Source organism: Natator depressus, chromosome 3, assembly GCF_965152275.1.
Source record: "Natator depressus isolate rNatDep1 chromosome 3, rNatDep2.hap1, whole genome shotgun sequence".
Lineage (NCBI taxonomy): Eukaryota > Metazoa > Chordata > Testudines > Cheloniidae > Natator > Natator depressus.
Genome location: NC_134236.1, coordinates 13,143,096 through 13,160,643, shown reverse-complemented (window position 1 = coordinate 13,160,643; position 17,548 = coordinate 13,143,096). Strand labels below are relative to the sequence as shown.

Sequence of the window (17,548 nt, the reverse complement as noted above, 5' to 3'; positions counted from 1 at the left end):
TGGCACCGGAGCACCAAGCCGGCGAGTACATAAACCGCAAGGGGTACTTTTCAATAGTGCTGCAAGCTCTGGTGGATCACAAGGGACGTTTCACCAACATCAACGTGGGATGGCCGGGAAAGGTACATGACGCTCGCATCTTCAGGAACTCTGGTCTGTTTCAAAAGCTTCAAGAAGGGACTTTATTCCCAGACCAGAAAATAACTGTTGGTGATGTTGAAATGCCTATATGTATCCTTGGGGACCCAGCCTACCCCTTAATGCCATGGCTCATGAAGCCGTACACAGGCAGCCTGGACAGCAGTCAGGAGCTGTTCAACTACAGGCTGAGCAAGTGCAGAATGGTGGTAGAATGTGCATTTGGACGTTTAAAGGCGCGCTGGCGCAGTTTACTGACTCGCTTAGACCTCAGCGAAACCAATATTCCCACTGTTATTACTGCTTGCTGTGTGCTCCACAATATCTGTGAGAGTAAGGGGGAGACGTTTATGGCGGGGTGGGAGGTTGAGGCAAATTGCCTGGCTGCTGGTTACGCGCAGCCAGACACCAGGGCGGTTAGAAGAGCACAGGAGGGTGCGGTACGCATCAGAGAGGCTTTGAAAACCAGTTTCATGACTGGCCAGGCTACGGTGTGAAAGTTCTGTTTGTTTCTCCTTGATGAAAACCCCCGCCCCTTGGTTCACTCTACTTCCCTGTAAGCTAACCACCCTCCCCTCCTCCCTTTGATCACCGCTTGCAGAGGCAATAAAGTCATTGTTGCTTCACATTCATGCATTCTTTATTCATTCATCACACAAATAGGGAGATGACTACCAAGGTAGCCCAGGAGGGGTGGTGGAGGAGGGAAGGAAAATGCCACACAGCACTTTAAAAGTTTAAAACTTTAAAATTTATTGAATGACAGCCTTCTTTTTTTTGGGCAATCCTCTGTGGTGGAGTGGCTGGTTGGCCGGTGGCCCCCCCACCTCGTTCTTGGGCGTCTGGGTGTGGAGGCTATGGAACTTGGGGAGGAGGGCGGTTGGTTACACAGGGGCTGTAGTGGCAGTCTGTGCTCCAGCTGCCTTTGCTGCAGCTCAACCATACACTGGAGCATACTGGTTTGGTCCTCCAGCAGCCTCAGCATTGAATCCTGCCTCCTCTCATCACGCTGCCGCCACATTCGAGCTTCAGCCCTCTCTTCAGCCCGCCACTTACTCTCTTCAGCCCGCCACTTACTCTCTTCAGCCCGCCACCTCTCCTCCTGGTCATTTTGTGCTTTCCTGCAGTCTGACATTATTTGCCTCCACGCATTCGTCTGTGCTCTGTCAGTGTGGGAGGACAGCATGAGCTCGGAGAACATTTCATCTCGAGTGCGTTTTTTTTTCTTTCTAATCTTCACTAGCCTCTGGGAAGGAGAAGATCCTGTGATCATTGAAACACATGCAGCTGGTGGAGAAAAGAAAAGGGACAGCGGTATTTAAAAAGACACATTTTATAAAACACTGGCTACACTCTTTCAGGGTAAACCTTGCTGTTAACATTACATACATAGCACATGTGCTTTCGTTACAAGGTCGCATTTTGCCTCCCCCCACCATGTGGCTACCCCCTCAACCCTCCCCTCTCCCTGTGGCTAACAGCGGGGAACATTTCTGTTCAGCCGCAGGCAAACAGCCCAGCAGGAATGGGCTCCTCTGAGTGTCCCCTGAAGAAAAGCACCCTATTTCAACCAGGTGACCATGGATTATATCTCACTCTCCTCAGGATAACACACGAACAGATGTTGCTTGAACGCCAGCAAACATACACTGCAATGCTTTGTTGTACGATTCCCGAGTACGTGTTACTGGCCTGGAGTGGTAAAGTGTCCTACCATGAAGGACGCAATAAGTCTGCCCTCCCCAGAAACCTTTTGCAAAGGCTTTGGGAGTATATCCAGGAGAGCCGCGAATGCCAGGGCAAAGTAATCCTTTCACATGCTTGCTTTTAAACCATGTATAGTATTTTAAAAGGTACACTCACCGGAGGTCCCTTCTCCTCCTGCTGGGTCCAGGAGGCAGCCTTGGGTGGGTTCAGGGGGTACTGGCTCCAGGTCCAGGGTGAGAAACAGTTCCTGGCTGTCGGGAAAACCGGTTTCTCCGCTTGCTTGCTGTGAGCTATCTACAACCTCGTCATCATCATCATCTTCTTCGTCCCCAAAACCTGCTTCCGTATTGCCTCCATCTCCATTGAAGGAGTCAAACAACACGGCTGGGGTAGTGGTGGCTGAACCCCCTAAAATGGCATGCAGCTCATCATAGAAGCGGCATGTTTGGGGCTCTGACCCGGAGCGGCCGTTCGCCTCTCTGGTTTTCTGGTAGGCTTGCCTCAGCTCCTTCAGTTTCACGCGGCACTGCTTCGGGTCCCTGTTATGGCCTCTGTCCTTCATGCCCTGGGAGATTTTGACAAAGGTTTTGGCATTTCAAAAACTGGAACGGAGTTCTGATAGCACGGATTCCTCTCCCCATACAGCGATCAGATCCCGTACCTCCCGTTCGGTCCATGCTGGAGCTCTTTTGCGATTCTGAGACTCCATCATGGTCACCTCTGCTGATGAGCTCTGCATGGTCACCTGCAGCTTGCCACGCTGGCCAAACAGGAAATGAGATTCAAAAGTTCGCGGTTCTTTTCCTGTCTACCTGGCCAGTGCATCTGAGTTGAGAGTGCTGTCCAGAGCGGTCAAAATGGAGCACTCTGGGATAGCTCCCGGAGGCCAATACCGTCGAATTGTGTCCACAGTACCCCAAATTCGACCCGGCAAGGCCGATTTAAGCGCTAATCCACTTGTCAGGGGTGGAGTAAGGAAATCGATTTTAAGAGCCCTTTAAGTCGAAATAAAGGGCTTCATCTTGTGGACGGGTGCAGGTTTACATCGATTTAATGCTGCTAAATTCGAGCTAAAGTCCTAGTGTAGACCAGGGCTGAGGCTGTGCTCAGGAAGCTCCGGCAGGGGCAGGGTAATGCTGTGGCCTGTGTGGTCCACTTCTGCCAACTGGCATCAGACACAGTGTGGAATGAAGCTGCCCAGCTGTCCCACTTCTGATGGGGTCTGAGGAGCTCAAGGACAGTTTGGCCGAAGTGGAAACCCCAGCAAACCTAGATGCCTTTATTGAGCTGACTGAATGATCAGAGAATCAGTTGTGTGAGTGGCACGAAGAAAGAAGGGGTGATTCCAGTTGCCTGGCCTGTGCCTACCACCAGCACCACACCCTGTTCAGCATGCTGAGCACAGGCAGATAGATTCTGCCCACCAGCAACTTACTCCCAAAGAAAAAGACAGTCAGCGACATCCCAGTCTATGCTTCAATTGCAGGCACTTGGGCCATTCCATCTCCACCTGCCTGGCCTGAAGCCTGGCCCTAAAGATTGCAGAGAACAAGCTGACACAAGTCTTGGTCCAAGATGGGCATGCAAGCCAGGCATAACCCCGAGCCCCAAACCCTAGTCCTGACCAGGACATGCACCAGAACCTGTCAGGTGATGCCACAGCTACAAGTACCCAGTAGGCCAAGGATCCTGAGCCAGCCTCAGTAACTCCCTGTGCAGTGGGACCTCATTGATTCTGGCACCACAGATAACTTTATGGACGAGAGCGGCCCAGATCCTACTGGTCCCCTTGCAGTCCAAGTCCATCTCAGATCTGATAGAAATGATTAAGGGGTCCCCCTATCCTCCAGGTCTTGAGTCACTGAAACACTCCCCTTGGAGATCACAATCCAGGGGCACTGAGGGATACTGAAGTTTAATGGGAAACACTTCCCACATTTTCCCTTGATTCTGGTCATCTCCTGGCTAACCCATTATGACCCCCTTAGTCACTGGCAGGAGTCATGGGTCTGTTTTCCCTAGAAGTTCCCATTTCATGACTGAACAATGAGACCATCCTTCCTTCCTAAGCTTTACAGAAAAGGAAAACAGAGCCATCCTGGAAATTACTATCTGAGAAGCAATTCTATCAAATTGTAAAAGGCAGGGGGGGCAGGGGGAAGAACACTTCTAGAGAGTGGATAATGGAACCATGAGCAGGAGCACCACTTGGGTTTGGAAAGAACAATCTTTGCCAGACACACCTGACCGGTTATAACCTTAGGGGTCCAGCAGCACGCAATAGAGGTAACGTGTTTCAATTTCTTCAAGGCATTTACTGCAGCATCTCAGGAAAGCCTCCCCTGAAAGGGCTGCATTCTGCCCCCCTCACTCACTCAAGTTTTCCTGTTGACACTGTGATGATGCTGGCAAACCAGGTGCCAGCTCATGCCAAGGTCCCTGTGTCTCAACTGAACGCTAACAAATACATATTGTGACAAAGCTCTGTCCTTGCCTCTGTGGGTCCCACGTTTCCTAGCGGATTTTGCTAGCCTCAGAGGCTCACTGTGACCCTCCACGTAACCCTTCTCTCTCTAGAGACAAGGGTCACAGTCTACTGAGCCATTTTCATCATAAGCCAGCAAGGGAGATGAGGAGAAGTTATCCTTCCTTGCACAGTCTCTGTTGTCTCCCAGTCTCAGTGATTAATCAGGGGGCAAAGGTGGGGGGGGGGAGCCTGGACCCACCCTCTACTCCGGACTCCAGCCCAGGGACCCTAATAGTATCAGCCAGGGTAGCTGACCTGTTAGAAACATGACATGTACAATTCCCTGGGCTACTTCCCCCACAGCAGCCCTCACTTCCTCAAGCTCCACTTCACCCTTATGTCAGGGCCTCCTTCCTTGTGCCTGATATGGTGTGTACTACTCAGCCTCTCCAACAGCGCAACTTCCTCCCACAGCTCCTGACGTGCACCCCCACCTGACTAACTGGGAGGCTTTTAACTAGTTTCAGTCAGCCCCTGATAGGCTTCAGGTGTCCCTATCAACCTAGCATTCTCCCTGCCTTCTGGAAAGTTCTTAATTGGCCCCAGGTGTCTTAACTGACCTGGAGCAGCTGCCATTTCACTTATCCTGTTACCAGGGATTTGTTTAGCCTGGAGCTAATATAGCTGTCTCCCACTACTTTTCTATAGCCATCTGGCCTTGCCCCGTCACAATACCTAGAACCACTCTGGCTCACCTATGTTAGTATTGTTAAAATATGCATTAGGATCATAAAGGTGCGAATGCTTGTAAATTGCTGCATGTGTTGATCTCACTTATAACATCTGTATCCCATATTGTAGGGTAACATTTAAGCATTTGCACTGTAAACCTCGGGAACTGTGTATATCACCAGAAAGGAAAGAAACATTAATGTATATAAAATGCTGGCTTCCTCCAGAAGCTGGTAGGTGCTTCCCCACCAGGAAGGCCCATTGAAACCAAACCAGCTGTTGTGGAACATCAAAGAACAAATGCTTTGATAATTGCTTTATCTCCTCCCACCCAAAGAGAAGACATGCAAATGGACTCATCCCTTCAGCTTGAGGGAAGGGAATAAAAATCCCTAACAAGAAGAAATGGTATCTCTATGCTGTTTGGCCTCTGTAAGGGCAAGATTTCTAGGAAAACAACAAGGAGTCCGATGGCACCTTAAAGACTAACAGATTTATCTGAGCATAAGCTTTTGTGGTAAAAACGTCACTTCTTCAGATGCATCCCATGAAAAGCTTATGCTCACATAACTCTTTGTTAGTCTTTAAGGTGCCACCGGACTCCTTGTTGTTTTTGTGGATTCAGACTAACACGGCTACCCCCTGATACTTGACATAAAATTTCTACGTAAATTCAAGGGATCTCCAGCTGCTGGATTAGCCTGAAGAGTATGGGGAGATTTTGGCAAACCAGCAGAGTGCCTGAAACCACGATGGCTTATTGCTAAAAGCAGCCAAGTCAGCAGGCTGTAAATTGGCCATGTCACAGCCTCAGCTTGACCAAGGCAGGAGGGGAGGGGATTTGGGTTGCCACAGAGCGGGCAGCTTGACCCTGCATCCTTCCTGTTAAGAATTGTGTTGAAGTTGCTGATACATGCATTTTAGAAGAGCAGGATGTGCCCCAGGAATGTCTATTGGGGCCTCAAGGCTGCAAACTCTGGAAAAACCCACACCTGGTTAATCAATAATCAGAAGGAGCCTCTTGCTTGCCCATTGGAACTGCTTGCTTAACAAGTTTTCTTTAAGGGACATGTCATTCTATTACTCATGTATAAATAAGGGGGGCAAAGTTTGAGGTAGGGGGACTCTTCAGGACTGGACTCTCTCTCTGGATGCATCTTGTGTTCCCCACCGGCAGATGGGCTGCCTCTGTGCCACTCAATAGCCACACTCAGCTTCGGTAATTATCGAGGGTTGGGGGTGTTTTATTAACCTGTTGCGGACGTGTGTAAGCTCAGTGGTTTGAGCATTGGCCTGCTAAACCCAGGGTTGTGAGTTCAATCCTTGAGGGGGCCATTTAGGGATCTGGGACAAAAATTGGGGATTGGTCCTGCTTTGAGCAGGGGGTTGGACTAGATGACCTCCAGAGGTCCCTTCCAACCCTGATATTCTATGATTCTATGATTCTATGAAGTGCTTGAGACTAAGTAAAGTTTAGCTTTAAGTGAAAGCACTCTTGTGTTGTCCTGTTTGTGCCAGCCATCTATCGGTCGGACAGCCGCGTCTCCCCTGATTTATTTCCTGACACCACCTCACACAGAGTAAAAGTTACCAGGAGCTTTGGGTTGAAAGAACCCCGGGTAACAGAAGGGATATACAGAGTTTACTTCTTACAGAAACTCCTGTTACCATTTCATTGTGTACCTTTGTGTGTTGCGTACCTACTTTAACCGTATAAATAAATCTCTTATTTCTTTGTCTTAATTAATAAATCTTTAGATAGTTTCTTACAGGATTATCTACAATTATTGAGGTTGGAGCCAACCTTGGCTGAAGTTTGAGAAGTTGTTTTAGTTACTCACTGACCCCTCAACTCACATCTCCAGCCCATCAGGGAGGTGGTCGGGATCTAAACATTCTCTCTGTCCCTTTCCAACCTCTTGTCCCATAGGCCACACCCAACAGAGCTCTCTCTGCCAACAGGCCATGCTTCCCCCTCACCTTGTGCTCTGTTCTTGAGGTCAGGCCAGCTGCCCCCTTTCCTCCCCTCCCCCAGGAGGTAGTGAACAACCATCATGGGGTACATTTAAAGCTAGATATTCAATAGCTGCCAATGGCCTGAAGATCAGAGTGGGGCCGGACCTGTGTGAAATGAGACCCCCCAGATACTCGTGCATGGACTAGCCAGACATGGAAACAGAGGACTGCTGGAAATGCTGCCCACATGGAGGAAGATCTAGCAGTGGCTGAGTGCTTTGGCCTCCCAACCCTGAGAGCTGGAGAGCCTCAAACATAAAGAGAGGGACCACAGGGCCTGGCTGCCACAGCTCCCAGGGAGCCAGTATCAGAGTCTGCTTTGTGGGACTCTTCCCCCACTCACAGATGTCACTGAGCTCAATGAATTCTCACTGAGATTCAGCCTAAATGTTCCCAGTCTTAATTATTCTCAGAAGACCCCCTTATATCAGGCTAAAAATAATTGCTCTCCCTGCTTGGTGTTTATATCCTCTAAATAGCTGTAGGCTTTTAGTATTGTCCCACCCTGCTTTAGGGGCTGACTTGTCAAGCAATACATGTACAGACTCTGTTTTCAATTCCAGTTAAACCCTCTCCAACACTTTTTATTTTTATTAATCTCTGAGCTCCCTCCAGTTTGTGACTAGCAGTCAGGTAAGGAGTGGTTCAGAACTCAACTCAACTCAATATTCCCAATGGAGGGACACCAGAGCCAGGTGGAGGGGGCTATGACATGACACTGCTGAGAACCAATAAGGTCAGGACACAACAGGTACTATAGAAGAGTTTAAAACTCTTTGTATATTTTTGTATTGTTAATAACAACTATTTTATTCAAATGTTTTTGAACCAGTTGAGAGAAAAACTTTCCTTGTTAAAGATTCAAGAACCCCACCCTTCAGTTCAGGTTTGAGGAACCCAGAAGACATTTCTGCGGGGCTTCCAAAGAACCTTCTAGCAAAAGATGGAAGACCAGACTTTGTTTTCCTGATACTTCTAAGGTAAATAACAAGGAGAAAAAAACAAAACAGATTAAAACAAAAAAACTTTATAAAACGTATATCCCTTCTGGTCTCTTGATACCTTATAAAAAGGCAGAAAAGAGCAGAGGCCCAGTTCTATTTTCCCCTTTCAAATTAATCTGCAATAACCTGGGTTCAATACTGACAATGCATTAGAGTATTAGGAAATAGCTGATCTGGTCAATCAATCACTGGTGTTGGTGTACAAAAGAATAGCCACATCCTGCTACTAAAGGATGAAGGCACCTGTTCCCGAGAAACTATTGGTAACTTCAGTCTGTGAAGGGGGTCTGGCCAGACCTCTAAGATAGTGGGAGGAGGAGTAGGCCACCAACCACCCTCGGAAAGTCAGCAGAACGATGGGCCAGCTCCTCAAGATGCTGTGGGGGAGGTAGGAGATAGGCAGGCCTTCCCTCAAGAGCAGGGCATAAAGCAAGGAGGAAACATAGAGGTGTTGGGAGAGAGGGTTCCACCATCAAAAACCTATGGGAGATGAGGTTTTATGGGACACAAGGAGAATATTTAGACTCCCTGTCTCTCTTAGGGATACAGCTATGGGTAAGTAAGATAGATGGGTGCCAGTGGGTAAGTGAATCTTCCTTAAACTTCAGCCAAGTTTCACTCCCACTTGCAGTTGGCTCTGAAAAGAGGTCAAGGTATGGTTTGTTGGCAGCAGAAGGGGAAGAGAAGGCATTGTTTATTTTTTTGTGAAGGGAGGTGTCTCTTTTACCTCAGTCATCCCCACCTGTGAACCCCACATATTCCAGCCTTTCCCAAAGCCAGGTGTGGTCATCAGTGTAACAGCCATGTGCCAATTAAGGGAAGATCTTTGAGTTTCAGTCAGCAGCTGGATGGGACCCAGATGGATCTTTGTCAACTGTGGGGAAAGAATGGTGTACTGAAAATTGTATTACAATTGTAGAGCTATCACTTTAAATGTTCAGGGTTTTTCTTTGGTCCTGCTTTCAAGCTAGAGGGTTCTATAGGGAAGCATGTGTTCTGGGCTTAGCAAAGTCAGCCAGCCATCTTCGAGAAATGTGGGGTGAGTTGTGTCACTCTGTTTAAGGGAGCAGCTTGCTTTGTCCTTCTCTTTTTGAGTTTTTGTGTGTTCTTGTTCTGAATTTTAAGGTAAAGGACTGTTATATTGCCACCTTCTTGCAACTAAATTCAATGCAATTTTATTAAATTGCATATGACATGTCTTTTGGCAATATAAAAAGAAAACATGCACAATCTAAAACAACAGTAGCATCCGTATAATACATTAAAATGTCATTCAGAATGTAATCAAAACTCTCTTCTTCAGCACTATGCCAAATGAGCAAAAATTGCCACTCATGTGATTATGATGGGGACTCAGAAAAAAATAAAAACATTACCATTTGAGATAGTGACAAAATACTTTTGTGTACGAGAGGCAAAATCCAGTGTGCACTCTGAAGCTTGGAATTCTACAGTCCAAAAGATAATGAGGTAGATCTTCCAGTGCTCCAGATTTCCATGGGCAACAACAAAGTTGTGAAGAAATTTTCCACAGCTACTTCTAAGGACAGCAGGTTCTATGGTTTTGAATTGTTACTGAGTATATGCCTTATGCATGTAACTGTAGTGCCCTCATGGACAAAAGGGAGTCCACTCTGCAGGGCAGCTTCAGCCAAGAAAAGGCTCATGCAGGAATGCAGCAGGGAAACTCCCTTCCACCCCAGGGGCACTTGTTCCCAACCCCTGGAGTAAACACACACACACCAGAATAGTACAATGAATATAGGAAAAGGAGATATTTATTTAAGGAGGGATGAATGGAGAAAAACAATAGGGGAAGAAGTAAAACAGGGTTACATCCACCACGAGGACTCCAAAAGGACAGACTGCGAACAATGCATCTAGACTCAGAGTTCAGGAATCCTGGGCAGAGTTCAAGTCCAGCAGTGACTTTCGGGTGTTCCTGGTCATCTTCAGCACCAGTGAACTTTCCCCAGCAAACCCCTCTGGTGCCGTCTTCTAACCTCTCTGCAAACCCACACAGAGCGACAACCTCCCCACTGAACTATCTGCAACCTCCCTCCTTATTCCTAATGCAAAGTCACAAGCCCCACTTTTCTGGGTGACAGTGATACTGGATCCAGCTCTGGTTTTTCCTCTCAGGTGATTCTTCCATGGCACGGTGCTACCGACTGGCTCCCATCCTTGGGCATCCCTCATCAGCTGCTCTGTCCCTCACAGGCTTTGGGATGATTCTCGGCTGCTTTGCTACATGAAGGCCTGTTTGCTATAAGCGCTCTCGTGTCTGGAGCTACAGACACACACTGGCCCCTCGCTCTCCTGTTCTCCATTCCCCTCCCCCTGGAACAACCAGCACTTCCTCCCCTTGGAATAACCAGCACTTCCTCTGCCTGAGGATGACAGGTGCTACATGTAAATGAGGATTTGATATCTCATTCAAATATGATTCAAAAACATGAGCCATCTTCACAGAAGAAAACCAAAAGGCAAACTCAACATAATCAATCCTAGCCAGATATACTTGGTGGATGATATCTCACTCTCTGTTTGAGTAGCTGATTATGTTGATTAAAAGGTATCAACAATAAGCGAGTAATAGAGAAACCCCATGTAGCTATAATACATTGGAGTGTCTTATACCAAGGAAATAAGGAGTACACAGGTTGTTCCTCCATTTGGGAGAATTAAAAGTCTCCTCAAAAATTAGTTTGAATGATCTTTAAGGCTGAAATTTGGCCCCCAAAATAAACTTCCACCCCATAGAGCATCTGTGATAATATATTTACATTATAAATTCTTAGTGCTGGGGCAACTCTGTTCCCACCATAGGAGCGGGTAAAACAGAGCACCCCTTGAGCAGAGTTAAGGGTCTTTTGTTTTAAGTCTTTATGGTAAGGGGACCAACAGCCTGAAAGATGAAACTTTATCCTTAAATAAATAAAAGCAGAGACTTGTTCTACAGGTGGTCTTCTATCTTCCACAACATTTGCAGAGTGTTCTTCCCCAAAATCATGACCTTGGTCTTATTATAATTGAGAATCAGGTCTTGAGAGTTACCATAAGAGGAAAAATGGTATAACAGCTTTCAGAGGCCTAGTGGAGTTTGTTATACATCAAACATGTCATTGGCATATAACAATACCAGGATAGATCCACCCTTAAGTTGTGGTGGAAAAAATGATCTTCCTTTAAAACATCCACCCCATCATTAATATATAAATTAAAAAGAAGAGTTACTAGGAGGCATCCCTGGTTCACTTCCCCAGAAATAGGGAAAACATTAGTACATTTTCCATTGGCTTTAGTTCTTACTCTACCCCTATTACCCTGGTGAAGAGCCTCCAGAATATGCAGAAGTCTTAGATTGATACCTGTCCTTCTTAATTTCTCTCGATTAATAGAATCAAATGCCCTTCTTTAAATCTATAAAAGCAGTGTACAGTGTTTACCCTTAACCACAGTATATTTATAAATCATACAGGGATCAAATAAACCCATTATCAATTGTGGCTCTATCAGCCACCTTCCTGTAAGAGAATTGCTGCTTTTATCTAACTTCTCTGTGTGTATGGCAAGAACATGACAGGGAAAGAAGAGTGAGGTGGCCAGCCAGGGTGATGTGCTCACGCCTTGTGTCCCCACTGGGCAGGGAAGCATCCAGAGCCTCGTGTCCTTTCTCCATGGAGAAAGTGGCAGGTGAGAAGACCTGTAACCTCCATGGACAGAGACACAGTTGACATAGCGCAGCATTTCTCAAATGCGGCCACCGTAGCTACATGTGGCCACCAGAGTCTTTTCTTGTGGCCACAGCCTCCTGGGCTGTGATTGAGGGAAGGGGGCAAAGTAGCAGCTCCTTCCCTCTGCTTGTTGCTCCTGGATGCACTGCCCTGGTGTTGCTTGCTGGGGCCAGCAGCAGGGGTTGGGCCCTGCCCCGCTCTGGAGACACCCGGGGCACCACGCTGGAGGAGCAGGCAGCCAGTGAGTTCCTCACCTTCCCAGGGCTGGTGGGGCTCAGGCTTTGGGCTTCAGCCCTGGGGTGGCAGGCTCTGGCTGAGGGGCTTCAGACAGCAGACTCCATCCACAGAAATATTTATATTTTTCAAAATAAATAACCAACACACATACTCCCTACCGCCAATCACTTCCCAGGTAGAACTGTGTTCTGGAATTCCTCTCTGCAGTAGGGTCCTCATTGAAGACAACAGAGAGACTCCCACTGAATTTAAAAGGGCTTTTGACCAGGAAGTACCTGCTTGCTAGGTATAACTTGTTTCTAGTAATTTCCTGAAGGCAGGGACTTATCTTTTGTATTTCCCTGAAATTCCCAAGGAACTTTTATGGTGCTGTACAAATAATAATTATAATCAGAGATTGCAGCATACATGTTATACATGTGATTTACATCAAAACAAGATTTCAACAGGTCAGCATATCACCATTCCCAGAACCCTATAAATAGAGACTCTGTCTCCCGTCTATCTTTGTGCCTCTTCTCTCCAGTGACAGTGAGTTCCCAGCCAAACTTCAACTATGAAGATTCTCTACCTTCTCTTTGCTGTCCTCTTCTTGGTGCTGCAAAGCACTCCAGGTAAGTTTTTAATGAAATTAAAGGAGATTATAGAAGTTAATTATTCAGGGCTTTAATGTCCCTTTTGTTAAGTAATATCTCATGCCCCTACAAGAGACGATGTTGTTTGGGAATAGAACCCAGATTGTTAATATGGCAGACCAATGTCTCAATGTTTTAGCTACACTGTCACAGAAATAATTTTCCATGTCTGTGCTTGGCTTCATTACTAGAAATGCCATTGTGTGGGGCTGGAATGGTTCCTGCAGAAATGGCAATGCAGCTGTATTATTTATTATTTAATTAGCACCTAGAAGCCCCACTCCCACAATGGGACTCCATTGTGTCAGGGTCTGTTCTACTGTGCAACAAAGATACGCGCCCTGCATCAACGAATTTATAAGACAAATGAGAAAACACAGACAGATAGGTGGAGCACAAGGAAGCAATGAGACAATACTGTTTAGGTCTTGGGTTGATATCTGTGCAGAGTGGATACATTAATCAAAGCACAACTAAAATCTACTCTAAATATCCTACAGGGTAAGGAGGTGGATATTTCCTTTCTCAAAAGGATTAGCTTGTCTGGCATGGCCAAACCTGGCAATTGGTCATGATGAATCTATTCCCAAGGGCTGTCTTCACAAGAATGCCTGCACAGAGTTGCACAGTTCGGACTGAAAAAGACTTGTCCAAACTCTGCTGCAATGTTTAGAAACGGAAATCTAGCTCAGTGCTGACACCTCACTATTAGGAGTCAGAAAGAGTCAAAACCACAGCAGCAGCCATTAAGGGAAGTTAACGATGAAGGCCGCTACCTGCTTTTCTATCCCTTAAAGGTGTGGGGCTGTGAAGGACATCCATGCTCAGTGCTAGGGTTCTGCAGTGCGCGGCCAGGGAGCCAGAGCATCTGCTTAATTAACTCACTCTGTTCTCTTCCGAGGGGCAGCCACTGTATGTGCCCCTATTACAGCCATTAAAGTGTTGAAGATAACAGTGTATTTGAAGATAATTGGGCTGACATGGCTGGCTCTCAACGGAAGGGAAATTCCCGTCTTGCTGCAGTCACAGCTCTTGTTTACCCTGCTGTGTGAATGAAAATCAAGATCCTTTCTCTTTGTGCAGGATTCACCCAGAGTTTCTCTTGTATCTGGCGATGTATACGAAATAGGGGTCGATGCTACTATGGGCATTGTCCCTGAGGAACTTATTACATTGGACGCTGCTGTGATCTGTACCTTTGCTGTAGGAGGGTAAGTGCAGGATTCCACAAGAGTGAAATTTCTCTCTGATTGGAAATAGTTTTCTCTTCTTTATATGTCCAAGCTGCTGTTTAATTCCCTTGGAGGCTTTGCACATACAGCACAACCCAGTGGCAGAGGGTAAAGGAGGCCTCTGTGCTGCCCTGATTCTCAATTGCCTGGGGGGCTGGATTGGCCCTGGCATATGTTAGCCAAGCATATATTAGAACAACTTGTTCTTACAGCTGCCTTACCCAGGCTGCCTATGGCCAGTTCCCAGCTTGGAGCATCCACAGTGCTTGGATGCTGAGACCTGATAACACCCAACATTATCTCCAGCACCACATTTAAGACAGTGCCTGCAAAGAGGGCAGCACAGAGCCAATTAGGTCACCCCTATGTTCCTCATGGATTGAGGAAACTCTCTCCCAGCCCCTTTCACAGCCTCTACGCGTTGCCAGAACTGCATAGTACGGGTAGGAGCTGTGTCCAGGCTCACCCCTACATATACATTGGTGTTTCATTTTAGAATAGAGAAAACAACAGGGAAGAACAAAAGTAAAGTCTTCAGGAGAGAGTGGGGGATGTCACCTTTGTACCAATCTTCAGTAACTCTGCGACCAAAATGGCTGCTCTCCTCAGACAGGCAGTCCTTGTGGCACCTTAGAGACTAACCAATTTATTTGGGCATAAGTTTTCATGGGCTAAAACCCACTTCATCAGATGCATGGAGTGGAAAATACAGTAGAGGTATAAATACACAGCATATGAAAAGATGGGAGTTGCCTTACCAAGTGGGGGGGAGAGGGGTGGTCAGTGCTAAAGAGCCAATTCAATTAAGGTGGAAGTGGGCTATTTTCAACCGTTGACAGGAAGGGGTGGAAATCACTTTTGTAGTGCTAATGAGGCCAATGTAATCAAGGTGGCCCATTTCAAACAGTTCACAAGAAGGTGTGAGTATCAGCAGGGGGGAATTAGTTTTTGTAGTGACCCATCCACTCTGCATCTTTATTCAGGCCTAATCTGTTGGTGTCCATTTTGCAAATTAATTCCAGTTCTGCAGTTTCTCGTTGGAGTCTGAGGACAGATTCACTCATAGCATTTTCTTGGTAGCACTCAAAATAAGGACAGCTGCCAATCTGTTCCATCTTCTTGCATACTTGCCCATTTCTGGAAAAGTCTGCTCTTTAAGGGGAACGTCCATACTCACTCCACGACCACTGGGGTTATATTGCTTGGAGCGTTTGAGCAAAATTCGTTCAGCCATATCCTGTTTTATACAAGTTCAGTTCCCTCCTGGGAAATGGCCTCTGTCAAAAACAGGGAATCTTTGAGTTGTAGTCAAGCAATCATAACTGTTGACTTCTAACAAAGCATTCTGGATATGAAAGGTCTGTCCTCCATCTGAGGGAGCTGGTAGGACCTACTTTGAGTCTCTCTGGAAAGAGCAGGTAAAAGCACAAGGGCTGATCGTGCCAAAGGGAAATGGCTGAAAAATGAAGCCTGCAAAAGTAGCCTATATATGTATGTAATGGACTTACACTTCTGTAAGGCATGTGACTTGGTACCACATGAGATTTTTAATTAAAAAAAAAAATACAATGATATAACATTAACATCGCACATATTAAGTACATTACAATCTGACTAACTGATAGATTTCAATATGTAATTATAAATGGGGAATCCTCATTGAGCAAGTGTTTTTAATGGGGTCCTGCAGGGATGGGTTCTAGGCCCTATGTTTATCATTTGTATCAATGATGTGGAAGAGAACCTAAAATCATCACTGATAAAGTTGGCAGATGACCCAAAAACTGGGGGAGTGGTAAATGAGGAGGACAGGCCACTACTAAAGACAGATCTGGATTGCTTGGTAAGCTTGATGAAAGCACACTCTGTGTTTTAATACAGCTAAATATAAATGTGTACAGCTAGGACAGGGATCAGCAACCTTTGGCCTGTCTGCTGTTAGCGCATTTCCCTGATTGGCTGCGTGCCAAAGGTTGCTGATCCCTGATCTAGGAACAAAGAATATTGGCCATACTTGCAGGATGGGGGACTCTATCCTGGGAAGCAGTGACTCTGAAAAAGATTTGAGGGAAGTGGTGGATAATCAGCTGAACATGAGCTACCGGTGCCAACATTGTGGCCAAAAGGGCTAATGTGAGCCAGGGATACATAAGCAGGGAACTATCACATAGGAATAGAGATTATTTTACATCTGTATGTGGCACAGGTGTGGCCGCTGCTGGAATACTGTGTCCAGTTCTGGTGCCCACAATTCAAGAAGGATGTTTATAACTGGAGAGGGTTCAAAGAAGAGCCTTGAAAAGGATTTAAAAAAACATGCCTTATAGTGGTAGACTCAAGGCACTCAATCTAGTGATCTCAACAAAGAAGTTTAAGGGATGACTTGATGACAGTGTATACACGTGACACTTTGGGGGGGGGGGGGTTATCCAAGGTGCCTGAGGTGAATCACCACCACCTGCTTACAGAGTGAAAGCACCTTGTGTGCCCCCCCAGGGGAACTCCTCCGCAGCCGTTTGCAACAGACGCGCTCTGCTCTGGGCTCCACAAGCTCTGCTTTTTCCCAATGCAGGCTAGCAATTTACCTACCCCACGTTCCACTTGAGTGCCCAGTCCCCTAGACACCTGCAATGTACACCAATCTGCTGCAGTGCACCCCAGTTCACCACCCCCTTTGCACCAGGCATTTAGATGTGTTTATAGGAAAACCAAAGTGAAGTTCATCTAACAGAGGTTGAGATAAAGATTCAAATAAAAGAAGGTTTGGAAACAAAGTTACAGCTAAAAGAAAAACATAAAGCACAAGCTATAGCCTGTAGTTGTTAACAAGTTACTTTCCTGTTTAATGTATTTCTCACCCTATGGTTAGTCTGTACAGCTCTTGGATCCCAGCTTTTTGAACTGGACACCTTTAATGAGAAGAGGATGTAATAAAACTCTCAGCCTCCACAAAGGCGGGGGGCGGCGGGGGGGTAACACATACTGCCCAGTGTGTGACAGATGCATGTCATCAGAAGCTCTCACTCTTCAATGCAATTCAATAAGTAACAGTCCACTTTGAGGAAGGATGCTACTTTCAGTCCTTAAGGTAGCTCAGTACATACTCAAAGCCTTTGTATTTCTGCTTTTAGAATTCCAGAACAATTACAAACCTGGGTGACTTGAATGTTAACATTGCTCGGAATTTATTTTTAATGGTTTAAACATGGAGGATCCTACAGTAAAATGAACTTGGCCACATTGCAGATCTGCAGCAGTTCCTGTCCCTGTTCTTCTTGTTACCTGCTGGATGTACCACAAACTATACAGGCTGCCCAGCGTGGTGAAATGAATGGTGTAACATAGCCAGGGAAAGCAGTAGGGAGAGACTTTCCCAGTCACTGAAACAACAGAGAGGCAGCTTGAAAGCAGGGGAAATGAAGCTGGACTCTCCATGCTAGCAATTGCAGTGCTGCTCTTTCAGCTGGTTCACTGAGCCTGCTCAGAGATCCCTGCAACCAGGAGGCATGGCTGTGAGTATGAAACTGCCACCAGAATAGGGTCAGGCTTTAGGCTTATTTGACCTGGGAGGCAGAACTAGTATTTCCAGGCATTATTTAAGAATAACTTAGTTTTAGAAATGAGACAAAAATGAGACTGATTT

At 46.3% G+C, this 17,548-nt stretch overlaps 1 protein-coding gene across 1 annotated transcript; it reads right to left on the bottom strand.

Moving 5' to 3' along the window:
- Positions 1-883: 883 nt before the first annotated feature.
- LOC141984192 (uncharacterized) lies at positions 884-4,053 on the bottom strand. Its single transcript, XM_074947134.1, has 2 exons — positions 2,002-4,053; positions 884-1,425 (listed from the first exon to the last, which is right to left on the bottom strand). The coding sequence occupies exons 1-2, from the start codon at positions 2,405-2,407 to the stop codon at positions 884-886; spliced, it is 948 nt and encodes a 315-aa protein (XP_074803235.1). The 5' UTR covers positions 2,408-4,053.
- Positions 4,054-17,548: the final 13,495 nt, after the last annotated feature.